Source organism: Apteryx rowi, unplaced genomic scaffold, assembly GCF_003343035.1.
Source record: "Apteryx rowi isolate R43461 unplaced genomic scaffold, aptRow1 scaffold_245, whole genome shotgun sequence".
NCBI lineage: Eukaryota > Metazoa > Chordata > Aves > Apterygiformes > Apterygidae > Apteryx > Apteryx rowi.
Window position 1 is genome coordinate 3,099 of NW_020448808.1, and position 27,707 is coordinate 30,805.

General features: G+C 41.2%; 1 protein-coding gene across 4 annotated transcripts; it reads left to right on the forward strand.

Annotated features, from left to right (window-relative positions):
* The first annotated feature begins 398 nt into the window (after positions 1-398).
* On the forward strand, positions 399-27,132 carry G3BP1 (G3BP stress granule assembly factor 1). Of its 4 annotated transcripts, none has more exons than XM_026066646.1 (12): positions 399-512; positions 16,745-16,858; positions 18,152-18,233; positions 18,584-18,757; positions 20,554-20,644; positions 21,187-21,280; positions 21,664-21,871; positions 22,703-22,804; positions 23,475-23,586; positions 24,025-24,150; positions 24,241-24,371; positions 26,056-27,132. In XM_026066646.1, exons 2-12 carry the CDS (start codon positions 16,764-16,766, stop codon positions 26,260-26,262), a joined length of 1,422 nt encoding a protein of 473 aa, XP_025922431.1. In that variant the 5' UTR covers positions 399-512; positions 16,745-16,763; the 3' UTR covers positions 26,263-27,132. The 4 variants fall into 4 exon arrangements, with proteins under 4 accessions (XP_025922431.1, XP_025922433.1, XP_025922432.1 ...); XM_026066648.1 differs by having other exon boundaries at positions 24,262-24,371; XM_026066647.1 differs by having other exon boundaries at positions 400-512; positions 21,667-21,871.
* Positions 27,133-27,707: the final 575 nt, after the last annotated feature.

Genomic DNA, 27,707 nt, shown 5'->3' on the forward strand with positions numbered 1-27,707 from the left:
GCCGCGCTCCATGCCGCATGGGGTACCGCCCCTATCTATAACGGGGTTTACCAGCACCTTCTCAAGGGCGCTGCTGTGTGGCTCAACCACACTACCGCGTCAGGCCAGTGCCGCCCCTCGCGCCTAGCAGCTCAGAGAGCGTCGTTCTATTGGCTACCATGCAAATCCATCAGATCTCGCCCCACCCTAGCAGTGGGGAATCCACCTGCTATTGGCTCAGCTAGGTGTCGGTCACTCTTACGACTCTGCGGAGCTGGGCCGCGTGGTTTGTGGAGTGGGTTGCCGCTCAACTGCTGGCCCTCCTTCTTTCCTCATAGTTGGCCAACCAGCATCCGAGTGAGGCGAATTCCGCTCTCTGATTGGCTGCACCGCCTGCCGCCGGGCTAGGCTGCGCGCCGGATATATGTAGCCGGCGGCTGAGCACGCCGTTGCGTGAGGTGCTTCTCGTCCTCCGGGCAGGCCTGTGGTGAAGTGACGCCTCCCGCTCCCGCCCCGTCCCGCTCCGCCCGCAGGTGAGTGGGAGGCCGAGGGCCCGCGGCCGCGCCGGGGAGCGGGCGACGGCCGGCGGCGCGGTCGCGTCCTTCTGGGGACGGTTGCGGGCGGCGCGCGCGCCGGGCCTCGCTCGAGCCGCCCCCCCTCGGCGGTAGGCCGCGCGCTGTGGGGGGAGGGGAGCCGAGGGGTTCCTTCCCCCCGCTGCCCCCGCGCCCCGCCGGCCCCGCGCGCAGGGGCCACCCCGGGCCCACGCTGTGCGGCGGGCGCCCTTCCCGCCTGGCCCGCGGACGGGCTTCGGCAGCCCCCTTCGGGGTCTCAGGGAGCGGGGAGCCCCCCTGCCCGCGGCGGCAGCGCCAAGCAGAGTCCCGGCGGGAGCGGGGCGCAGTGGTGCGGCCTCTCGGAAAGGAGATACTTAAAAAGGAGCGTTATTTGGGGGGGGGGGGTCGCCGAGGAGGCACCCACCCGAGGGCGGGGAGGCTTCATGGTGCGAGTGGGGATGCGGAGCCGCGAGCTTTGTCCACGACTTTGCGGAGGTTGCTCCTCCCCTCCGCTGGGTTGGGGGGAGCCCCCAGACCTGGCCTTTAGCAGGAGTAGGCCCTTTTCACGGTAGGTTAGCTGTAGGTTGAGGAATAACACTTGGTATTTACACAAGTCTGTCAGTACATCAGGTTGTAGGTGTGTGTCTCCCTTGCTCCAACCTTATAGATGGAAAAGGGGGTCATAACTCATGCAGAAAGTGAACGTGTGTCTTATCCCTGATGTATTGCATGACCTTGGCTGGATCTGGGATTAAGCCAAGATTTAAATGCAAAGTAGTGTGTTTATGAAGACTTTGCAGTCTCTCATAAGGCCCTAGATATATTTGTTAGGAGAAGGCCAGAGATGAGGTTTTCAACCATCTCTTTCATTTACATTTTAGTCTTGATCTGTATGATATAATGTGCTATTAATTCTTAACGGGCTTACCTTTATGTTAAGGGTTGCACATAGTGAGTATTCCCTACAAAGAAAATGCTGCTTTCAACCAATTGTGAAAAAGTCATTTGCAGCAAGCCGCCATGTTTCCAGTGTATGCTATTTTTGTCTAGCCTGTGCTTTCACAAGCAGAAGTGACAGCTTTAGGAAATGTGGACACTGCTATCAAGCTCTGAAAGCTAACACTTCAAGGTGCCATAAATCAAACTTGGTGTGCATGTTGGATTGTTTTTAACTACCAAGACTTTTTAGAATGGCATCCCAAAGAAAAGTGAGTGCAGAAGTTGACACAAAGACTGCATTTCAGTTTTTTTCTAAAATCTTTCTTTTGACCAAGTTTTCTATTTTCTTATTCCCTCTCTGGAAAGAGTAAACCTAGTGAGTTTCCTAATAAGGTAGTTCTGTAATACTTGGTGATAAAATGCTCACATCTTGTGAACTGAACTCACCTTTTCCAGAGGTGTTACAGTTGGTATGCTTAACGTAGTGGAACTATTTTTGCTAAAGGACAGTTTAGCAAAACGTACAGCTTAGAACATACTAGAAAGTGCAATTGTACAAAATCCTTTAGAAAAAGAATCATACCAACCCAGGGACCTCTGCAAATCTCTATCTTATTTTTAAGTGTAAATTTTTCTTAAGAAGAATCCTGTATACATCAAATCTAGCTAAATGAGTCACCAGTTCTTGGCTTGTGGGAAATGGGCAACTGCCTTTTTTTATGCCTAGGTTATATTCTTTTAAGTATGAGTTAATCACTTGAAGGCTAGAAAACGTAAGCAAAATAAAGAAGACATGGCAGACAAGTCTTACTTCGTGCATATGGGCCAAGCATAAACTTCAGGCTCTTCTGGAGGAATTCTGTGGTGGTGGTGGTGGGATTTGTTTGTTTGGGAGGGGGCTTGCTTTTTTCTTTTTTCTTTTTCTTTTTTTTTTTTTGTGGCATTGCAGTCTCAGAAACAGGAACATACATTAAGTATGTAGTGGGAAAACTTTTTTTCCTCACTGATTATAAAATCTTGTTCTTCTGCTCTTCTGTCCACTTGTTGCTGCCACAATAGCATCAATTTGAGTTCATCATGCAACTGATGATACTCCAAATTTGAAGCTCTTGATTTTAAACACGAAATCTTTAGGCATCTGACCAAACAGCAAACTCTTCCTTGCTGTCTTAATATTTGTGTACTTATATGCAATCTTTCTGGAACATACTCCAAAGATTTGTAAATCTGCTATTGCAATTCACACTTTAAAAAGCCACTCCTGTAAGAGCCAAAGTGTGTTTACATTTTTGAAAAGATGCATCTTGGTTTTGATATACCACTCATGTTCTGAAATGTCTGAGGATGTATCTATTGGAAGATTGGATCAGAAAAATTGAGCTTTTCTTTCTCCTTGCAAATAGTTACAATCGCATACAGAGCAACACTTTTTAATGAAAGTACATTAAAGAAAACAAAGATGGTACTACTGTATGTACACGCTGATATTTTTGCTCATAACAGTAGATACTTCTGGGACAGCATTCACAAAGTTAGCAGAAAAGGCCTTTTGGATGAGTTAGAAAATACTTGATTATTGCGGTTTTTAATATTAGAACCTGAGCATTTTTGTCTGACTTTAGGTAACATAACAGAAAATGAAAGAGAGGAAATCAAAGTAGAGCAGGTCTTAGGGGTGGTGCTAGCTGTTATGCTGGCTTTAGTCTGTTGTACTTGAACTAAACCAAAGGTGAAAGTGATAGTTTTTTCTAGAAGCCTGATGTGTGTTATAGCTGACTACCTAAAGTCTCTGGAGTTGGTTTGAAGTAATCCATAACTTCTCCTTGCCAGAACTACTGGTAGACTTGATAGTCTTCAGCTACTTCATTGGGGTAAGGGAAAAAAAAAAAATTAATCTAATCTTAAGCTATTCTTAAAGAATGCCCAATAATTTTTGTAGGCAATGAAAGTTACACTTGTCAGAGGTCCTAGTTTTGCTATATTAACTCTGGGCCTCTTCCAGAAAGGCATAGCTGGTGGAGTGCAGCATTGATAGCCAGAAGTTTGTAAGCTGTCTGTTACATACAAATAATCTGTTAGGAGCCTCATTCCTTTCTGAGGCAAGTGTGAAATACCGAATTCTAAAGTCTTTTTGTGCTGATAGCCATCTTCTCTTTTCTTGTCTGTTGCCCTGTACTGTTTTCAGTTTAGCTTATGACTAGTATTATGCTGACTTTTTTTTTAACCTGTAAGCATGTCATGATGGATCAGTCTTAAATGATAGGATCTCTGTATTTGAGGGTAAAGAATTTTCTGTGCTAAAGTCATGCCTCTGAAGGTGAGGAGAGAGGTGAAATAGTTGACTCTTTAGAAATTTCTGTTGCTTGGCATGCAGAAAATATTTTGTAAAGTCTTAGTCCTTGTGATTTTAATCCAAGTGGGAATAAACTTGAATTTCACTGTAATGTCTGTGTAGCTAGGTGTTCTAGCTCATGACCGCTTATGGGTATCCTTTTTGCTTTTTACTTCAAGAAGCTGCAGTGGAGCCAAATGGAAAAATTGCAGGCCTAAGAGAAGATGACTGGACCTGCTGCCAGCTTTGAGTTGTTAGATGGATGTTGGATGTCAAAACAAAACCTGTTCTAGTGGTGGAGTCATAGGGTCTAAGTAACTTTTTCTTTCGAGTTAAGTGGTTTGGAGAGTAGTACAGGCATAAAGCTAAGTTTGTGGGTTTTTTAGAGAAAAAAATCAGTAAACTTCTTTCAGACTGACACTACCCTGTAGGATGAAATTTGCAGGCTTAAAATATAACTTTACAGAGAAGCAGTATTTCTAATTGTAGGGTAAGTTAGGTTGGAATAAGTCCAGTTAGAGATACTGAAGTTCTCCCTAGAGTAGGAAAAAACATCTTTAGGAGGATCTGATTTAGGATTTTTATAAAACAAATGTAGGAATATTTCTGTGAATTCCAAAGGCTTTGAGTTTTATACTCTCTGAAATTTGGGAGAACTCAAATTTTCAAGTGTGAAGTTGATCTTGGCTTTGGCTTTCAGTCAGATCGGAAGGATCAATTTTTTTTCTGTAATGCTCAGTGTAACATACCTATCTTCCTTGTTACAATGGTTGAAATGTCCTGGTTAAGCTAGAATGAGCTGCCCTGCCTACATCTTACAGCAGGTCCCTCTACAACAACCTCACTTAACTTTCTTTTTTCTCAGTGACAAAATGATTGCCAGCTTTTCTCTATCAAACCTAAGCTAAGGATATGAGCAGTTGCCAGAACTATTTTGGTGCAAAACAAAGAGAGGGAAGGAAGGATATTCCTTTTGTTTTAGAGTTGTTTGTCTAACATGCCCAGTCCCATCTTTTCAGCAGTTGAGGGCTATACCTCTGGAAGTGCAGAAAGAAACTCAAATTAGCACAGGAATTAGTGCATATGCAGACTATTCTGACTGTTTGGGGGCCAGCTGTTATCAGAGGATTACAAAAATGCTTTTGTGTTCTTTAAAAATAAAAGTAATGGCTGACCTGTATGGTGAGACCTGTGGCAGGTTACAACTGGCTTACAAAGTTTTGTCATGAAAATCCCCAAATGCTGATTGAGCTTCAGTTTGCACTTCTGAGCCTGTGAGAAAGTCAGTTTTCAATGGCTGAGTGCTTCCACAGGAGGAACTTAGCAAAGTAGCCATCAGTTCAGGCCTCTTCTCTTTTTCTTTCTTTCATCCCTGCCCCAGGCATCTCGAAAGGCCATAAATTATGATGTCTGTTCTCATCTGGTACTTCAGTATTTATTAGGCAGTAAAGCTTAAGTAATATGAACTTCAAATTGGTGTTTCTACAGCTTCCCCCTCTCTACTCCATATCTCCTTTGTGTAATGAGTGGGACACAACTTCTGATGACTTGAGATGCAAAGCTATGCTGAGAAATCTGAGAACAGAAGAGAAACATTTCTCATTCCTCTATCATACATCTGTATTATACATTATTTAAACAAAAATAAATAATACACTGCCTGTGAAACTCAGTGTTTTGATCTGTTTGTAATGTAAGAAATAACATAGGTATGTCCCTTCTAAGTCTGTGGGTGTTTGTCTCATGTGACACAGAACAGTAAAACTTTACAAAAAGTAATGCTAAATACCTTAGCTGTGGTCTGAAGGGGAACAATTGAGCATATTTGGCTGCTGAAAGATGACCCTTGCCAGGTCACTGGCATAGAGCAGCTGTTACAAGTGTTGACTTATTATAAAACCTGTTCCTTGATGCTAATTCTAAGTAAGAACTCAAATGCTTATGCTGCTTCTGCAGAGATACTATCCTCTCTCTCCTCGTGTCCCTTGTTTCTCAGCATTGCAGATTGGAAGTGGTGATTAGATCAAAAAATAGAAAACCAGAAGCCAGTTGAGATAGCTTTAGAAAAGCAAAGTAGGCCCTGCACTCGGAGAAGGCAAGGTGTTTAGTGGAGAATCTGAGGAAAGTAACTTGGTGAGAGACCCTTGTAATATCACTCTCCTGGAATACRAAAACTCTTAGGTTCTTCTGAGCTATGCATTTTGGGTTTTTTGTCTTCCTTTGCTTTTAAGCAGGACTTTACTGTCCWAAGATAAACAGCAAGATATAAGGTCTTATGCTCTTTCCTACAGGAAGTGTCTCTCTGCTTCCCCAGATCACCACTCCTTGCTGTACAAGTATATATGCTGGTCTCAACTTAACTCAGCTTAACTCATGCTTTAGGTTAGTCCCCTCTGACTGTGTTCTTTCTCTGCTTTTGAACATAGTGCTTTTGAAGTTACTCCTCTTAAATGGTCGCTGTTCATTTAGATGCTGACTAACAGCAGTAAAAAAATCTTCAGTTTGTTTCTTATTGTTCAGCTCTGCCAAGCAGCAAAAGAGGCACTGAATTTTGTCTACAAACTGACAGACTCCATTGCATCCATTTACTTGTGGTTCACACTTAGGTTTGTTAGCAAAAACACAGGCTGACTTCTAGAATGACAGCCCTGCAGCAATGCATGGTTTGTTTATTTGTATTCTTACAGTGTTTAAGGGGTTGTGCCTTGCTGCTGGGTAAGGCTTCCCATCTGCTGTTGGTAAGTGGAGGGTTTTTTCAGTGCTAGCATGGGCAGTGTTGAATGTAATTCTGAACTATTTTTTATCTTGTAATAAAAATATTTTTATTACATTTAAAATTAGATGCTTCCTTATCTTGATCATTTTGATACTTTGATTAGAAAGTGGTTAAGCTTCTAATTCAATTTTCTTCTCCGTGTCCATCTGTCTCTTAACTGGTATAGTGCCTAGCTTTTCGATAATGCCCCTCATCAGTATGCCTAAATGAGCTTTAAAAAGGTTCAGGTATGGGCTCTGCCCTCCTGCAGGATCAGGATAATAAGGCACAGAGAAAGTTGTTTGCCCAAGGGGGCAGCGTTCCAGTTACTGACTGATTTATAGGATCCAGCTCTTTGGAATGTCTCAAGTGCCCTATGAACGCAGGCACTGCCTCCCTTTATAAGTTGCGTGGTTGTCTTACAGTAGGCACTAGTTGCTGTAGTGAGTGAAGAAATGGCTGTTTTAAGTTTGAGGATCCAGATCCATGTTTTATTAGGTGTTGGTTTTAAAGAAGATTATTAATAAAGCCTACCCTGTCTGCATGCTGTGTTTTGCACTTGACATGGCTCTGATCTTGGTTGAGGAGCTTCTGCTTCTACAAGTTTCTAGCCAATAGTTACATCTTATGGACTACAACAATGTTTCCAGGAGATGCTAGTAAAAGTTGAGTACTGGTAACCTCCCAACTTGTGGCAAATTAGATCTTTAAATGTTTCATTATTCATTGGATGAGTTATCCTATTGCTTAGCTTTCAGCCTCTGGCTTCCAGAGAGATTAGATGTAATGAACTAGTGTGTGCAATTTCAGTCTCTTGCCTCTGTTGTAAAATAATGCTACCTTTAAGATCACTTCCCTCAGGCAGAACTCCTTCCCTCTGAATCTGTCAAAATACAAAAAAAAGTAGAACCAGTTGCAGGCAGATAACTGTCTATAATGGCTTTTGCTTTATGTTTGTCTTTCAGTTTGGAGTTTTTACTTTTTTCTGTATCAGAATTTAATGCATACTATATTGCTGTGGCACTGTTCCTTGTGACATTGACTAGTTTTTCCCCATCGTGTGAGACCAGTAATGAGACCATGATTTTAAAAGCAATAAGCCTTTGGGACTTCTGTTGCTCACCTATTTTGGCTGCTTTTTCAGCAATTCATAATTCAGGCTTGAGGTTGACAAGTAGGATTCTTCCCCCCCCCCCCCCCCCATAGTTGAGACTGTATTAAAATAAGGGCATCTCACATCTCAGTGTATCTGGTATCTTGTGGTGTTTTAAATATACATTTCCTTGAAAAGGTTTATATTACTCTTCCAACTTCAGAACAAGCTGGTGTAATGATATAAATCCCCAGTTGAGACAAGAGCTCTGGAATTTGCCTAGTGATGCAAGTTTAGCTTGTTTGTATTTCATTGTTTGCTCTCTAATGGTTTGTATCATGGTTTACACAGGTATCAACTTCTTTTTTGCTTAGTCAGCAGCAGTAGCAGACAGTAGTCATGAAAAATATGTGGAGAGTGGAAATTAATTGGAATTGTTTCATTTCTGTTGTTGATTAACTTATATATTGAATATCATGCCACTTGGGAGGAGTATTAGGAAATCTTCATGATTTTATTTGTACTGACTGTTTTTCTTGTCCAAAGCAACAGTAGTAACTGCTTCTAACACTGGCTACTCCGTATGGATAAATGGTTTGTGGCTTTGAGCATTCTCACCTGTTGCTAAGCAACCTGAAGAAATCCCAAATGACTCTTCATGTACGCAATCCTATTAACTATTGACCAGCTCTTTAACTTTCAGTGAAATTGCAGATTTGCCAGCTGTGTAATGTGATGTGCTTACATATAGATACCCCTATTCTGTGTGAGCCTCTCTGGGTGTTTCTTTATTTTCAAAAAACCCCCTTTATGTTAAGGAATTACTTGGTATCAAAATGAGGGAGTAGAGTTGCATGAGAAGTTTGACCTTCAGGTTTAGAAGGGAAAAAGATCTTCATCTGGGGAGCGCACAAATTGTACCATTGCCTTTGTATAGGTAAAGTAAGGTTGCAGAAATGAAAGATCTGAACTGTAATTTGTAGAAGTTGATTTGGATGTTGGAAGTAGTGTAACAGCTCTGTGAGAATATATGAGTGACTTAAACCTGTAGTTAAAAAGGAGGGGGGAAAACTTTCAGTACTGAAACTACACCAATTTGCAGAGATCAGGCAGGAATGTAATATCAAATGAGTCAGCTTACAGCATACTAACAGCCAAAAGAAAGTGTGGACTGCTGTGTAATATTCCTGTCAAAAAGAACTGTAACACATTGCAGTAACTTTGGTTTTTGATTCACTTACGTTTCAGGACAAAAAAATAGTCTAAGAAGTATGGAAATGAAGAAAGTAGTGAATGATGGCACAAGGATGATATTAAACCATGGCCTACTTGGCATATGCTCGTACTTAAGTTTTGATTTGTCTTCTGACAACAAAAGTGACAGTGCCAACAGAAAGGTTTTTAAAATAGCCACGCTATTTAAGAAATGAAGTTTAGAATTTTCTGACTTCAAATTGTATTTCAGTTGAGTCTGTCCTCTGGATCATTATATCAGAGTGTGTTCTGCAATGACTCTGAGAGCCTTAACACTGTATATAATGTATACGAGAGAGATTTTTTGTTATACATAGGAAGTCCAGTAGAAACAAGATTCAAACTTCAGTGTTGTCTGAGATTTAAAGAGAGACAGCTAATGGTTAGTTCACTTTCATTATATAGCACTTTGAGCTCTTCAAAAAATGCTAATCAATACAAGCTGTTAGGTGTTCTTTGAGCCTATTGTTTGTCTGAATACTAATATGCTAATAGGTTTTGTGAACCTAAATATAAATTTGCTAATATAGAGTTTACATCAATGGTTCTAATTTACATAACCGTACTTCAGAAATTCAGTGACTAGCATTGATTTTCTGCCAACTAGGAGCATTGTAACAGATGGCTGAATTTGTCACCAGCCAGGTGACAACCAATATAAGGGCATCTTCTCTTCCATTAAGTCTCTCACCTTAAGAAAAGGGCTGGGGTTTGCTGCAGAACCGTTGTAATGTTTTTGTTAGTTACAACTTGAGTTACTCCATTTGTCTTGTATGTGGAGTGATATGAATGCATGTTTCTGAATGAATCTTAAATCATGTGGTCTTCAGGTTTTCCTGTCAACTTTCCCCTTTCATCGTTGTCTCAGCTGACAAAAATGTGTGGATAAACTGCTCAAAGGATTAAAGAGGTGATAGTTCAATCATTTCATACTATTCTACTCTGCGTAGCAGAAATATGGTCTGAAATATTTGCAGTTATTCCTAGGTTAAGGAATAGGAGAGTAGTAATGAATTTCTCACGAGTGGTAGGGAGCAAGTATTCTCTCTGGAGATGTGCCTTATATCATTCAGGTTGTGATGGCTAGAGAGCAAGAACAGATGGTGACTCACAGAATAGCAGCAGGTGCAGCAGGGGTAAAAACAGATTGTTGTCCTCTGATTAGGTCATGTAAAGGTTTTTCCCATTTCTTCTCAGATCTGCTTAATGAGAACTGGGCACTATGCTGTTCTTCCATGTTAAGAATCAGTTCTGACTGGTTTTTTTCATCCTAACAGTAGGGAGGAGTTTATTTTATTTTTTATTTTTTAGCCTGTAAATGCATCTAGTTCAATTGGCACAAGGCAACTTACCTTCAGCATGTCTTCAGTACAGTATTAGGACGATTCAGTAGAACAGCATGGAAGATGACATGACTGCTAGTTGGCTAATATGGTGAGGACTCCTTCACTTGAGACAAAAAACTTGAAAGGTGTAGTAAGCTGTTGAGATCTGAGAGCTGCAGGTAATGGTTTACCAATATGCATGAAGGTCAAGCTTGATGCATTTTGTTCTGGAAGCAATTGAAAATAATTCTCGGAGCCTGATTCAGCGCTTGACAGAATTGAATAGAAAGTCTGCCTACCGGCATCATTAAGAATGAGCCTGGATTTCAGAGGAAGCTAGTTTTTCTAAAGAAACAAAATGCTACCCCTTCTGGGGAGGCAGGGAATAGGATGGACAGGCAACTTCTGTATGTTCTTCCATACAGAACTCTGTCAGACTGAGTGATCTTGGGGGATATGGTAGTACCGTTTTTCTAATTGTAAGCATACAGCACAGAGGCAGAATTTTTTACTTTTGTGGGGCTTGTATTGCCTGTTATGCCAACTGGACCTAAGAGTGAAGGTTTTCACATCTGTCCGCCATTCTTACTCCCACTGCTCTAGTGTCATACTGCCCCCCCCCCCCTTAGTGATGGTGTTTCACAAAGGCTTTACAGGAAATAGAATGTCAAATAAGGAAATYGGCAGTGATACCCACAGTTTATCCTTATTTTCCCTGTGGTATTGTTTTCCTTACTGTCTGATAATATCTTGTGGGGATCTAATGTAACATGCAACAGAAGGTAACAGAGGGTTCATAATTCTGAGTTCTTGTCACTTCAGACTGTGTTCAGTCTTGGGCATCTGTATATTTGAAGCATTACAGTTTACAATTAGAAGACTTCAAAACCACAGATACTAGCAACTTCCTACAGTGAAAGCAGTCTGCAGAATCTGAACGTTTCCTGCAGGCCAGACCCAACCATAGTGTATCACTTTTCCTTCTGCATAGTTAGCTCTTAAAATATTATGAAACAGCTGAAAGATTCTTAATATATCAAAGCCTTTTTCATGGTAGTTCACTTTGATCTTATCTTTTCTGCACTCTATCAAGTAAGTAATATTTCTTGTATGAAGTTGGTAGATGCAGCTCATACYGGGAGAGCAGGAGCTCATGTATACTCTCCTCTGGAGCCTGGAAAAAAAGAGACATTTCTGAGATAAAATAATTTCTGAGATAAAATAGAGTTTGAATTTGTTTATTTGTTTTTAAATTTATGAACTGAAAAAGTAGTGCGAATAACCCTCTAGTTGTTTGTTGTGTTAAAAGCAGAGCAAAGCCCAAGAGCGTGTGTAAAGCTGTACCAATTTTTGTTGCCACATTAACAGCATTCTAGTTGTATCTTGTTTTCAACCTTAAACTGTGTACTTCCAAGGTAGAAATTTGTGTCCTGTATGTCCAGTTAAGTTGGATGCTGTGCATATTGACCATTGCTTGGAGCTTGGGTATGAACACATCCTCAAATACATTATCTGTAAGCTCTGCCAAGAGGGTTAAACATTTGGGGTTTTTTGCTTACTATGTGTGGGGCACTAGACCACAGTTGTCTGAGATGGAAGGAATTTGGCAGGTTGATTTGGACTTAGTATTTTGTATATGCGAAATACTAGCTTCCATGTCTTTTTTTAGTGTTCTTTTGGAGGTTTGAAACTTCTGTTTTGCATTCCTTGTACATCCTGCAGTGTGGTTATAACTTCCTTTGCAGGCCTACATGAGGGGTGCATTTGAAACAGTCAGTGTAATATACTAAACCAGTGTGTCATCTTTGTTTTGAAGCCAGTCTGTCATGCATTCTCAGCTTTACAGAACTTCTGAAATTTGAACAAATGTAATGAAAGCATAAAACAAGATCCTTGGGTGATCTAGAACAGAGCTTAGAACATGCACGCAAGAGAAACTTTTTTTAAATCTTCCCACCCCTTGCTTGCATAGAATAGCTGAGGTTGGAAAGGACCTCTGGAGATCATCTGGCCCAACCTCCCAGCTCAAGCAGGGTGAGCTAGGACAGGTTGCCCATGACCATGTCCAGTGAATGTCTCCAAGGATGGATGCTCTGTGGCCTCTCTGGGCAACTTCTTCTACCACCCTCACAGTAGAGAAGTGTTTTCTTAGGTTCAGATGGCATTTCCTGTGTTTCAGTTTTTGGCCATTGCCTCTTGTCCTGTCACTGGGCACTACTAAAAAGAGTCTGGCTCTATCCTCTTTACACCCACCCTTCAGATATTTATAAACATTCATAAGATTCCCCCCACACACACACCCTGAGCCTTCTCCAGGCTGAACAGTCCCAGATCTTTCAGCTTTTCCTTGTATGAGATGCTCCAGTTCTTGAGTCATCTTTGTGGCCCTTTGCTGGACTTGCTCCAGTAGCTCCATGTCATTCTTGTACTGGGGAGCCCAGACCTGGACACAGCACCCCAGATGTGGCCTCACCGGTGCTGAGTAGAGGGGAAGGATCCCTTCCTTTGACCTGCTGGCAACACTCTGCCTAATGCAGCCCAAGATACCATTGGCCTTCTTGGCCACAAGGGCACATTGCTGGCCCATGTTCACCTTGTCCACCAGGACTCCCAGATTTTTCTCCGCAGAGCTGTTTTTCAGCAGGTGAGCCCCCAGCCTGTCCTGGTGCCTGGGGTTATTCCTCCCTAGGTGCAGGACTCTGCACTGCCTTTTATTGAACTTCATGAGGTTCCCCTCTGCCCATCTCTCCAGCCTTTACAGGTCCCTCTGAATGGCAGCACAGCGCTCTGGTGTATGAGCCACTCCTCTGTTTTGTGTCACCAGTGAACTTGCTGAGAGTGGTTTCAGTCCTATCATCTGGGTCATTAATGAAATGTTAAACAGTATGGGCCCCAAGATCAACCCCTGGGGGGACACCACTAGTGACTGGCCTCCAGCTGCACTTTTTGCTGCTGATCATGACCCTCTAAGCCTGGCAATTAAGGCAGTTTTCAATCTACCTTGCTGTCTGCTATCTAGCCTGTACTTTATCAGCTTGTCTATGAGGATGTTGTGGGAGACAGTGTCAAAAACCTTACTAAAGTCAAGGCAGACAACATTCACTGCTCTCCCCTTGTCCCCCAAGCCAGTCATCTTATCATAGAAGCTATGAGGTTGGTTAAGCACAACTTCCCCTTTGCAAATCCATGCTGACTACTCCTGATCACCTTCCTGTCTTTTACATGTCTAGAAATGATATCCAGGATTATTTGCTCCATGACCTTTCCAGGGATTGAGGTGAGGCTGACCAACCTGTAGTTCTCCAGATCCTCCTTCTTTCCCTTCTTGAAGATAGGAGTGGTATCTGCCTTCTTGCAGTTGTCAGGACCCTCTCCCAATCACCATGACCTTTCAAAGATAATTGAGAGTGGCCTAGCAATGACATCGGCCAGCTCCCTYAGCACTCATGGGTGCATCCCATCAGAGCCCACGGACTTGTTTGTCCACTTTAAGTGTTCCCTAACCTGATCTTCTTCCACCAAGGGTAAGTTTTCATTGCTCCAGACTTCCCCTTTGGTCTTAGGGGCGTAGGATTCCTGAGGGCAAGCCTTACCAGTAGAGACTGAGGGAAAGAAGACATTTGGTACTTCTGCCTTTTGTGTCCTTTGCTGCCAGGGCCTCTGGCCCACTTAGTAGCAGGCCCATGTTTTCCTTAGCCTTTTCTTTGCTGCTTACCTATTTGTAGAAGCCTTTCTTGTTGCCCTGCATGTTCCTTGCCAGTTTCAACTTTAACTGGGCATTAGCCCTCCTAACCCCATCCCTACATGCCTGAACAGTGTCTCTGTTGTTCCTCCTGGGTCGCCTGTCCCTGTTTCCACGTCTTAGATAATTCCTTTTTATATTTGATTTTAGTAAGGAGCTCCTTGTTCATCCATGCAGGCCTCCTGCTGCCTTTGCTTCATTTCCCCCTCGTTGGTATGAACARTTCTTGAGCTTGTGGGAGGTGATTCCTGAATATCAACCAGCTCTCTTGGACCCCTCTTTCCACCGGGGCCATATCCCATGGGATTCTTCTAAGCAGGTCCCTGAACAGGCTCTCCTGAAGTCCAGGACTGATTCTGCTTTTTGTCTTGCTCCCTGTGGCATAATGCCACACTCCCTCCTTGCAGGATCCTGAACTTCACCATCTCGTGGTCACTGTAGCCAAGGCTGCCACCAACTTTTACATCTTTGATTAGTTCTTCCTTTTTGTAAGTGTGAGGTCCAGGAGAGTACTCCTCCTTGTTGGCTCCTTGATCCCCAGTGTTAGGAAATCGTCATCAAAGCACTCCAGAAACCTGGGTTGCTTGTATCCTGCTGTATTGTGCCTCCAGCAGATACCAGGGTGGTTGAAGTACCCCCATGAGGACCAGGGCTTGTGAACATGAGGCTTCTTCCAATTGTCTGAAGGAGGCTTCATCTATTTCTTCTTCCTGGTCAGTCTAAAGCAGACACCCACCAGTCTTGCCCATGTTGGTCTGCCCACTAACCCTGACCCATAAGTACTCAGCTGGCCCCTCACCTGTCCCCAGGCAGAGCTTCATGCATTCCAGATACTCTCTCACATAAAGGGCAACTCCCCTTTCTCATCTTCCCTGGCTGTCCACAGTAAGGAGCCTGTATCTATCTATTGTGGCACTCCAGTCTTGTGAGCTATTCTACCATGTCTCCCTGATACCAATGAGATTGTAGCCCTGTAAATGTACACAGATTTCTAATTCATCCCGTTTGTTTCCTGTGCTGTGTGTGTCAGTGTAGAGATGCTGCAGAGTGGGACCTTGGTGTGCTGACTTCCCGGAAAGGGGATGAGAGCTTTTCCCATGATATGGTCCCATAGGTACTTCCTTATTTACATGCATACAGTTGGGGCAATTCCACTTCAGCCCTTGTTTTGTTGATTAAGAGGTCCATTCTGTTTATACCACCTCAGACTCTGGTTGCCAACCCCATCTACCGCTTCCTTACCTGGTTGTTGATCGTTCTCTTTGTCCATAGGTTAGTTGTGGGCAAGTCTGTTTACCCAGGGTGTAAAATGCTGTTCTGTGCAGTGACAAGAGAAAGCTTGTACCAGCATAATTGTCAAGGCATGCACTTTGCAGTCTCCATCTGGATTAGTCTGCACTAGAGGACTTAGTTTGATTTCCATTGTTTATTTTTTTGCTGACACTTCTTGGAGTTATTTCTAGTTGCACAGTCTTAAATAAAAACAGATAGGTGAATGATGACTCCTGAGTTGCTTTTTGGGGGGCTCAAGTTAGGAGTGTGTTGGTTTTGACTTGTGGAACATACCTGAAGTTTGTGCATATTGAATTTGCATACCATGTATTTGGGAAAGCGTTGTGTAAGAGAAGGGGGTTAGGATGTCTGTAATATGAAGAAAGTTCTCTTTCAAGTGTTACACCTGGTCTTTAACTCCCTTTCGGATAACATCTGCTTGACCTACTGCAAATACCTTTGCTAACTATTCTTTATTGTCAGCACTACAAGGCAGAAAAATCAGCTAATGTATAGTCTGTAACACATCAGCAGCAAAACTGCCAGCTAAGCTCCCATTCTGCTACCTGTCAGTATGATTGGCAATGGCATATGAAGCTAAAAAACTACTTTTGTTTCTATATTAGGCAACAAGAATATGATCTGGTATTGATATTTTTCCTCTACTAGTCTGAGCTTCTTTTTATGAGTGTTCAAAAGGAAAGAAACACATGAATGTGCTTTGGTTTTGAATGACCTGCGCTGAAGATGGACATATTCTGTATTCCAGCTGTAAAGACTTTCTTTTTGTAATTTACAGATCCATTGAAATTAGGCACATGGTAAATAGATTGATTTGTGCCTGACCCTAGGTATGGTACTGTTAATTTGACTGATCTGTTGGATTTAGGTGATACATGATTTGCTGAGTTTGGGGAAGCAAGAGAAGAGCAGTATTCATTTATGTCCATAGCATAGTTATTTTAGTATAATCTGATATTCCTTTTCAATATGAGTGATAAGCACTGTAGGAGTGCTGTGCTTTTGACAAAAATAGGTTGGACTTGCTTTGGCCTTTTTAAAATGCCCTTAATAGAGTAGCACAGGCTTTGCTTTAGAACATCTGACTTCTAATTCTGATTGTGAAGTCAAGTGAGGTAAGTAGAACTTGGATCAACTGTACATGACTTAGCTGCTTAGCAAATCCTCTTGAAGAACTTTACTTGCTTGCCCACCTGCTTTTTACTGAGGGTACACAGGATAATTAAATGCTTTCATATTGAATTAAACTCCCTCAGCCATGCAGCCTCTCCCACCACTGATTCCCTACCCAGCAGTCCTCTCCCTCTTTTTCTCAGCACCAGCCATTGATGACTCTGAAAGCATATCAGTTGAACTGATTACTGTGGTGAAACTGCTAATAGGTTTTGTGTGCTTTACACTGTAATTATGTGGCTTATGTTATCAGTATGTGTACAGCAATGTGAAATGTAAGTGTTTTATGGAGCTTTTATTTTCCTTAGTTTTCAGTTGACCAAAGAAATGGTGATGGAGAAGCCAAGTCCCCTGCTGGTCGGGCGGGAATTCGTGAGGCAGTACTATACTCTACTGAACCAAGCACCTGACTACTTGCACAGGTAAAGCTCTGCTTCACTTCATGATCTGTTTTTTTTGGGGGGAATGTTAAAAGCAGTGAATAAAATCATTCCCTCTTCTTGGCTAGCTGGATTTAAGGTTTGGGCATTTAAAAATCTGATTTATCCAAGACGGATTCAGTGTAACTTGCTCCCGGTTTTGATCAACTGGATTAAAACATGGATAATAAAGATTACAACAACTAGAAAAATGATAGGAACATTGGAAAATACTGTTTTTTATTTTCCTAAAAACTTACTCTAGTTGCTATTGAAATGCTGTTATACATGCATTATAAGCTTAAAAACAATTTTGTAAGCCAGAAGTGTCACTTCACACTTCTAGATGTGGTCAATATAAATGAAAGTTGGATAAATGTTATGTTTAACTAAACAGTTTTGTGGTCATCTTGATATAATGCCTCCTGACTAGGGAAAAAATGTTGAAAACTGTATTCTTGTATATTGCTATGTGTCAGTAGTCATATCAGTAGCTGTTTCTTAAAGGAAAATTACTGAAATTATGATTATACAGCAAACTACAATCTGTTATCTAAATAAACTGTTCCAGTTCAACTTGATTGTTAATCCTGCATTGTGAGACTTAACTTAGCCTTTTGAAGACATGCTTTATCTTGCTGTGCTTTGAGTTGCTAGATAAGTGATTCCTGAAACCCTCCTTCCAGTTTCTGGAACATTTAGAGACCTTTCAAAGTTATTCCCCACTTTGAATAGCTAACCTTCTCTGTYTGGGTCACAGGAAAGTTTAGGCATGCCATGGATTTCAATTCTAGACTTGTATCTGCTGTCAGAATGGAGTATGCTAATGACATTTTACTTTCTAATCTGTCTGTTTTTAAAAAGGAAGGTTTACCTGCAGTGCTTTCATAACTCTAGATGAACAAAACTTGCTTGTTGCTCAGACTTTAAACCAGAGCTTGAGACAAGCCTTAGTATCCTGCATGTTCAGAGTACTATGTTGATTTAGACCTCTTATAGAGAGAGAATGGGGCTGAATTATCTAGGTCTCATATGAGACTTTACTCTTGGCTGTTAGTGCTTGGGCATCTGACATATCAGAAAGCTACAGCTTACACACAAGAACTGTGTGTGTGTGGTTTGTGGTGTTTTTTTGTTTGTTTGCTTTGAAAAATGCAAAAAAGGGTTATGGAATTGTAAGAATGTATTGCAATAATTCAGACAGAAAACCTGATGGAAATATAATATTCATAGTGTACTCTTAGAGGCTCTGTGTTACTCAACAAAGCATAGCGTTAAAATATTTCCCTTCAACAGGTTTTATGGAAAGAACTCTTCCTATGTCCATGGCGGCTTGGATTCCAATGGAAAACCAGCTGATGCTGTCTATGGGCAATCTGTAAGTACTTGAAAAACTTACTGTCCTTGGTTTTTTGTCTCCCTTGTGGTTGAAACGCATACCCACTGTGATTCATCGCCTTTGCCTAAATGCCTTCTGTAGGAAAATCAGGACAACTGCCTAATAGTAAACAGCAATAGTTAGTCAGGATATGTCTCCTTTCTGAAAGTTCATAATGTGAAAATGCTTGTGAAGCAAACTTAAAGAGCACGCTGCCAAGCTTTTCTCTCTAGGGTTTTGGAATGCAACCTAAAACTGAATGTTTTATGTTCCTCCTTTCTTTGGAAACCACTAACTTAGCAGAAATGGCTTTTGCAGTGTAACCTCTATTCCTTCCCCCCCCCCCCCAGGATATCCACAAGAAAGTGCTGTCATTAAACTTCAAGGATTGCCACACAAAGATCCGTCATGTGGATGCTCATGCTACTCTCAACGATGGTGTTGTAGTCCAGGTGATGGGCGAGCTCTCCAATAACATGCAGCCAGTGCGCAGATTCATGCAAACATTTGTACTTGCACCTGAGGTATGCTATATAGGGTGTTAATACTACTATAAGCCTACTTTCATGTCAGGATTGATATGGGGCCTGTTTGGTTCAATGTTGGAATCCGGAGGGTTGGACCAGGAAGATAGTTTACCACAAAGTTCAGTGGTAATGCCCTGAAGATTCTTTAGGAAATTGCATTATTTCCATATGTTAATATATTAACCATGGGCATCATCATTACAGTTGTAAATATCCTGACTTGTGGCTACTAAGTATCTGTAATGCTTGTGTGTTCTAAAGYTGTTTTTATCTTTGATTTGCACTCTAGCAACTGGTATGAGAAAGGGCTAGYGAGAGAAAAATGTTTTATGTCATTTTAAGACATGGAATCCAAACTTTCTGATTCCATAAAGCTTTGACTTTGGGTTTGAGGTGACTTTCAACATACAGTACGCATAATTGTAAATGACAGTGATAAGCTGCAAGATCCGTTTTATTTTTCAGTTTGACTGTTTCTCCTTTGGAGCTAGGAATTGATACTTCGGACCGCAGAAGCTCCCACTCCCATGGCTCCCACTCTTTTGTTGTTAGAAACTACCAGAGTTAAAAGCGCTGTATGAATTTCTTTCAGTTGATCCATCTTTTTGGTGCGCGCATTTAGTTTTGAGCATGACTGCAGTGCATCCTTGACTTGCTAGTATGATGCTGTCTTGACTTTTTTTTCCCTGAATAGCACAGATTTTCTTGAAAGAGGCAAGTTTGGATTTATCTTTTAAGATATGGGAAGGACAACTTGCTCAAGCTGTTCTTGTTTCCTTATCACTTCAATATTAACATAATGAATTGTGACCTCAGCAAACAGTGTTAGAAAGCAACTCCACACTAGTTATTCTGCTTCCAGTTGTGTCTTTCTACCAAGCTGTTAGCAATCAAGATAGCCTACAGAAGACTAAAATTTTTGCTTAACTTTAGCTGTCTATCTTTCCAGGACTTATCTAGGTCTTATTGATCCTGTCAGTCATAAGGAAGGAACTTAYAGCTCCTTTCTCTGCTGGACTGAGCAGAACTTCTGCTCCAGGAGCCATGTTGAGATCTCTCTTTCTCAGTGGTCATTGTACAGACTTCTTGCCTTCTCTGCAGTCTTAAAGGTTATCCCAGTCTTTCCATCCCAAATGCTCTGTTTCTTTTATGGTGGATTGGTAGCTTGCTGTAACGGGGCTTTCATCTTGGCAGAGATCTTGTAGCATTTTATTTTAACAAAACAGTGTTTTGCTTTTTTACCATATTTATGAAGGTGTGTTATTGATAAAGCAGTCATTGAGCACTTTGTGGATTTTTTCTTTAGTCAGACCCTGAGATTTGCCTGTACTTGGTCCAGTGCATGGAACAGAGGCATGAATGGCTCAAAGCAGGCTTTTCTGCTTTCTCAGCCTTACTTTGCTGCCAGTCAGAATTACACTTGAGCTGACCAGTGGCTGGAGTTGCTCTAAATAATATTAATTACCCTGATGTCAAGGGATATCATCTGAGCTGTGATATAATATAGCACTCTTCCCTAACTTTTGTGGAGTGCGAAATACTTCCTGTGTCTGGCAACAGGCTGCAGAGGCGGTTAAACTCGCTCAGGTTGGCTCTCCTTTTCTTCCTGCTTGGGGATCCTTTGTAGGAATCACTGACTGTCCTGTTTGTATTCCTTTGTACTGTCGCAGTGTCATGGGAGGCAGACCAGGACCAGACTTTGTCACTGATAGTAAACTTTGTAATGTTGGGAATGGGGGAGGGGTTTGCAACTGCTGTAACTGAATCAGTTCCTCCCTTTGTTTTGTTTCAAGGGTTCTGTTGCAAACAAGTTTTATGTCCACAATGACATCTTTCGCTACCAGGATGAGGTTTTTGGTGACTCTGACACGGAGCCTCCAGAGGGTAAGTATCAGGAACTTTTGGATAGTTCTACTAATAGTTGTTCCTGAGTCTATTTCAATGCTCCCATTTCCAGACTGGAGGAAATCCCTTTGTTTTGAGAAGGCAGATCAGCACTAAGCTTGGTGATCTCTTGGATTTTTTCTGGCATGCAGTCTTACCTTTCTTTCACTATGCTGTCTGCACTTCAGCAAAGAGTTGTGCCACAAAGATAGCAATCTCCTGAATGTCATAGCCTTCTTCTAACAATGGTATTAAAAAAAACATGTAAGACCTCTTTTTGAGTAGTAGCAATCTATAGTGTAGGCTACAAATCTGCTTTTTGAAGTAATTTGAAAAATGCCATTTGACTTTGGTCAAAACTGAATAACTGAAGTGGTAGTGGAAATATGAGGAAGTTTCTATTTTGTGTCATGTCTTAATAGTGCTTCCTACATGTGCTTTTCAGCAGAGTCTTGATCTGTGTGTTGTGGAAGATGCCTTAGGTTAGCACTGAGTACTAAAGATGTGTATGGTGTATTTTTTCCTTTTCTGACTTCGTTTAGAATCAGAGGAAGAGGGGGAGGAACCTGAGGAAAGACAGCAGACACCTGAGGCTGTTCCTGATGATAGTGGTGCTTATTATGAGCAGACTGTCAGGTAATATCATCTTATTAGGTGAAGTCAGATGTTGTCTAATACAGTTGGTTTGTAGAACAGGTCTGTGGTCAAATTAATTTACTGCTATTCATGATTTTCTTCTTTGACAATCCAAGATTTCTGTTAGTAGGGCAGCTGAAACCTAAGTGGCTGTTAAGCTGAATGCAGATTTTTCAGTTGATATAATGCTTTTGCCATTCTGTAGTGTAACAATGTGGAACTTGCATCCCTGTGCAGTGTAGCCTTATTTAGACAGATTACCTGTTTTCCTCTAGATTATGAGGTGGTTAACTTCTGAATTTGAAAAGCAGCATTTCTTACCACCTGCTAATGGAATGGAATACAATATTGCCTTTTTGCTTGCTTTTTGTGGTGCTCTCTAGCAGCAATGACTTGGAAGAACATGTGGAAGAGCCAGCTGCAGATGCAGAGCCTGAGCCAGAGCCAGAACCTGAACAGGAACCTGAACCAGAGGTGCAAGAAGAAAAATCTGAGCCGGCATTGGAGGAGTCGGTTCCAGAAGAGGCTGTGGAGAAGAGTCCTTCTCCGGTTCCTGCTGATCCAGCTCCTGCAGTGCAAGAGGACTCCAGRGTAATGAAAATCAGTAGCTCTTTTCTATGATGTGATGGTTTCATCAGTATGTTTGACTCTTCTGTTGTTTGAGTGTGATTTTCCTCACTCTGGCAAGAGGAGAAGAAATATCTGGAATCAGAAGTGTTTACATGCTTTAACTTTTTTTTTTTTTTTTTTTCCTTCTCCCCTGCCCAAATTACTCTTTTCATGACTGGTTAGCTCCTTCCCATTGGCTGCTCTCCAATAAGTAGTTGAAATTCTGTCTAGTAACTGGTTGATCAAAATATCAAGACCTAAAGCAAGGCTGCATATATTTGGTAGTGTGGGAACTGTGGCAGCAGTTAGGCTTAAATTCTTTTTTTTTTTTTTTTTTAAGGTGTGGGGGGGATTTATTTGTAAAGAGAGCTTCTGAAACGTTGAACAGACCACAGTCACATACTGAATGAAGAAAATGGATGAAATGTGACTTTATTCCTAGCTGGGGATACTCATCACTCATCAATGTTAAGGAAGGTGAAAGACAAATGGGGAGTCAGGAAGGCAATACTTTGGTTAGCCTTGATCTGATGCTCAGTTTTAGGCTACTGCTGTGGCATTTCAACTCCACACAGAGTACAGAAACTGGATAGAAATGTGACTGCATTATTACTACACTAACTCTTTTGAATTGGAATGATTCTAAGAAAGTTGTGAGGAAACTGCTAGTGGCTGGATCCAGAATTTCAAAGTCTCAAAAACAGCTTAAAACTATGTTACTGTTATTCTGGGTCTATTAGCTAAACCATCAGGAATGTATTTCAGAAAGATAAAATCATCTCGAGTTATGAGTAACGATATTTATTTCTTCAGACATTTTCATGGGCATCAGTAACCAGTAAGAACCTTCCTCCCAGTGGAGCTGTTCCAGTATCGGGAATACCACCTCATGTTGTGAAAGTACCTGTCTCACAGGTAGGAATCCTGCACCAAGAGCCATTTACTGGCAAACTGGCTGGCAGTAGGCTGAGGTGGGGGGAATATAGTGAAATCTACTTGCTTATGATCTGAAATTTCAGAGAAGCTCCATAGGCTTTCAAATTCAACATGTCCTTGTAGACTCTATAAAAATGTTATTCCTTTGCTCCCTGGTTGAGAAGGAATTTTACTCCTTATGGAGGAAAAAAAGGAATGTTCATGTGAATGCAGACTGTATCTGCTATCTAAAATGAATGCACCCTTTCTTTAAAGGAGAGGCAGCTTCTGTAACTTTTTTCCCTCTGCCTGTTCATGAGTGTGATTTTGTCCTGTCAGTTTGTTGTAATAATATTTATCTGCTTAATTGCCATGGTACTTTGGGCAGAGGCACTTTATTGTACATAATTGTGAATGAGGCGACTTGGAAATCTTAACTTTGCGCGTTGGAGTGACATGTTTGCTTTGAGCATACAAGCCACAAGCAATGCAAGCATACRTGAGCTAACATGCATTTTATAGCCACTGGTGAAAAAACTGTGAATTGAACTTTTTCCCCCCCTGTATTTTCAAGTTATTTTATTAATAAAACTTGTAAGTAAGCTCTGAAAAGCTGAATCATGCTACTAGATCTGATTCTTGTTTGTTAACTCTTTGTGAATTTATGCAGCCTCGCCCTGAGACAAAGCCTGAATCTCAGACTCCACCACAGAGACCTCAGAGGGATCAGAGAGTGAGGGAGCAGCGAACAAGCATCCCACCACAGAGGGGTCCTAGACCAAGTAAGAAAAGCTAGGAAGAATAAACTGTTTTGTGCTTATTTAATGGTTTCAGGAAACAATGTGATAGCTGATTAAGGTTTGGAAATGTCACCAACTGTGCTAATAATTGAAAAATTGCTACTTTTGTAGATAAAGATATCTTAGTTGATCTTGGCCTGAATATTTGCCACATTTTAGAGCTGAATTTCACTAGTGTTCTGTGAAATACCTAGGTTTCTACTCAAGAATTTGATTTCAGTCAGGTGAGAAAGTTATTCTTACAAACTTGCTAGTGTTCTCTCTCTCTCTCTCTCTATGTATGTATGTATGTATGTATGTAAAAACAGTTTGAAATCTGGATCTTTTGAAATGTGCTACTTCTGACCATGACTTGACTTTTTTGATTATTGCAGAGACTTGCTTTTCTTAAACAAATTCTACTTTTTTTTTTTCTCCAAGTTCGTGATGGTGAACAAGGTGATGTGGAAACTAGACGGATTGTGAGATACCCAGACAGTCATCAGCTGTTTGTTGGGAACCTTCCCCATGATGTGGATAAAAGTGAACTGAAAGACTTTTTCCAAAGTAAGTTACTTGCTTTGCTGTATTTCTCACGGGRTTTGGGGGTTGCAGCCATAAGCGTGGTCAGCAGAACATTCTAATGTATGACCCAAGAACTTGGCTTTTCTCTTGCAGGCTATGGAAATGTTGTTGAACTCCGCATCAACAGCGGTGGAAAACTTCCCAATTTTGGGTTTGTGGTTTTTGATGATCCTGAACCAGTTCAGAAGATCCTTAGCAGCAGGGTAAATAAACTTTTAGTCAGTGGGTTTGTTGGTTTGTTACTAACAGGTAATGGGTTTTTTTGTATTCATCTAACAAGAAAAGATATTCCAGCCAATCCCCTTCTAATTCCACATGCATCTTAAAGTAGGGATATTTCTTTCCCTTCTACCCCAGTGCTTGTAGAGCATTTCTACAGGCAGAGGGTCTTTTGCTGTTAGAGTTGCTTATAGCAACTTAAATGTGAACTTATTTGCTCTAGACTGATTTCAATATCTTTTGAGCCTTTTTCCAATGGGAAATTGCTGAGCTGTGCAGAAAGCAGGTAAACAGCTTTCAGGGAGACAAGGTGGAGAGAGTCTGACCCTACAAACAAGCAGGATCTTGTTTTTGAAAGTAGAAGAGGTTGAAAAGGAGAAACTATACTAGTGTTTGGATTTGGAAGAAAAGAAATCTGCTAACAAAGACAGGAGGTACCCGCTTAGCTTGTCAGCCGTGATTGCTAATGCAAAATTCTTGCCCCATGACTGTATGGAGTGGTGGTAGACTGTGAATCCAGATACAGCTTAACAACTCTGCAGTGTGCTTCCTTACAACCTAGCTTTTCACCAGACAGAGACTTCCTTTCTTCCTTACCTCCTTACTGTACTGCAGTATTGCCACTGCACTTCTGGCCTTACATTAAAGGGGGGGGCTACGGTGTGGATTTGTTTATTGCCTTGCAGATGGGCCCAGTTTTTGTACAAACATATGTCCTTAAACAGTAGGGCTTCTTTCAGAGTAAGCTTTGCTAAATGAGTTTTAAAGGCTTTGGTAGACTGTTAGCCAAAGAAATTAAACCTGTTGACTGATATGGAATGTGGGAGTTTGCATTAGAATCAGTAACGAGGCTGTAATGAGGTGCTTTGACCTTTTTGTCCAGCAGAGCTGATAGCTAGAGAAGGGCAATGCCGCTTCATTGTCGGACCTGTGCTACTTCCATAATCAGTTCAGCAGAAGTAAATGGCTACCCTTTCCATTTGATGAAAAAACCTTCTCCTTGTGGCAACGATGAGATCACATTTTTATGTTCTTGTGTGTTACACAAGTGTTGAAATTTATTGGAAACGAGTGAATCTTTATTCTTGGAATTCTTAGATTTTTGCAAATTTCAGCTCTTTGTAATGAGGTTTACACTGAATGTTGCAGTTCTGCTCTTCTCTGTTCTCGCTTCAATGAGGTTTCTTAAGTCACCACTTATCAGTGCAATTCTAAATGTTAAACTTGACATAAGTGAAAGACTTCCTTGGCCTGTTTACCAAGGTGGCATATGGGATCTGATATTCTTCATGCCAAAAGAAAAATCGACTGGGACTCTGCCTGGTGCTGAACTGTGAATTGCCACATACAGATGAAAGTAGTGTGCTGTTAATAGCTTAATTCCTTTTAGAAGAGATGTCGAAATGTTTAGTGTTATACCTGAGATCACTTTTGAAAAGTCTCAGACTTTTTCACATGTGGGTGGTTTTTTACATATATCTTCTCCAGGAAAGCATAAGACTGGATGCATAGTTTGACTATAGCCATTCTGTCTCCAATAGCCATTCATAAAATGTTTTAATTGGGATTGGAGAGACAGATAGGCAACAGGGCTGCAGAAGTCAGCTTGATGTTGGAGAGTTACAGATGAATCATTAGTGAAGGTACCTGTTCTGCTTTCTTTTGCAGCCCATCATGTTCAGGGGAGAGGTGCGCTTGAATGTGGAAGAGAAGAAAACACGAGCTGCCAGGGAGGGTGACCGCAGAGATAACAGACCACGTGGACCTGGAGGCACTCGTGGGGGGCTGGGCGGTGGGATTCGAGGGCCTCCACGTGGAGGAATGTCCCAGAAACCAGGATTTGGAGCTGGAAGGGGGATCGGGCAACGCCAGTGAATGCATCATGGATGTTGACATGGTGGCGCAAACCCTTTTTCCTGCAGATTTGTGAATTTCAGCCTTGGGTATCTTGGAATGTGGCCCTAGCCTGTTATAGACTGCTACGTTTGATACTATTTTGGCCCCTTTTTGTTTGTGTTATGGTTTTGTGATTTTTTTTTTTCTAGTCCTTGTCCCAGATTCCAGCTTTGCGGAACAACATTTTAGGAAAAGTGGATTTTAAAAAGAACTGAATTTCCTTGCTCACTTCAGACTTACGGACTGGATTTTTTTTGGTACCAGTGGTCTTTCCTAAAGGAATGTTTTCTTTTTGTTTTTCTTTTTTTTTTCCTTCCCCCTCTACTGAATTTGGGTGCATTTCAGTCAGTGGAATATTTCACATGCATGTGTTCAAGAGCCTGTAGGAAAACATAGTACTTGGCAAGTATTTCAAGGGCAGGAAAAAACTATCGATTTATCCCTTGAGGGTCATACGAACATCCTCTGGTCCGGAGATATTGCCACTTGAAAAATTGACGTTCATCTTTCTCTTTGTGGCGCTGTAAAAGTGGAATAATGGGTATCCGTAGAATCTTTTTTTTTCTTTTGATACATGATCACGGAAAGGAATTCTAACTACTGTTTTACCACTTTGAAATTTTGGATTGTGGGATAGGTTTTAAATGTCTAGAACTTGACTCTTAAAACACTTTTCCTGAACTTGTGAAATTTTTTATTGAAATAGGGAGTTTTTTTCATGTTTAGTTTGTATTTGTATAAAAAAAGCAAAATTGTTGTGCCTTCTATTTATCTCTCATTCCAGTCTTGGCAAATTGTTAAAAAAAAAATAAAAATAAAAATAAAAAAGGTCTAGATTTGCTTTATCAAGTCAAGAGTATGTTGGAGTTCTTCCAAGGGGAGGAGGTTCCCCCATCTGTCACCAGCTTCGGTAGGTAGAGGTGGTATAACTGAAGATCTTAATACCTTCTGTTCATCGGTTTGGTTGCATTTCAGTAACCATTTTTTCTGAAAATGAGTACCTTTGGGGTGAAGAATTTTATAACAACTTTGATTTGAGGCTGGACAGGTTCCATTATAAATGTTACAAAAGTAGAACTGAAATGAAGTACTTTTGTTGCATTCTTTAAGCTTCTCTCTGCTGTACATGATAAGGAGTTAATTCTGCAGTTTAGGCATTAATTTAATCCCCTGCTTCTGCAAGGCCTGAAGTAGATGGCRTTTTTGTTGGAGGTGCAGCAGGTGCTTGTCTGTCCTGGAATTGAATAAGTTATTGAACACTCTCCACCTTTGAAGGAAGATGAAACTGAAAATACAAAACTAATTTTACTTGAAGAGTTCTTGTAAGATGGTACTGCACAAAACAGCATTCTTATTTCTTATTTCTGTAATGTGTGGCATTCAAAACATCTGGATGAAAATGTTGGTCTTGAGTCCACACCAGA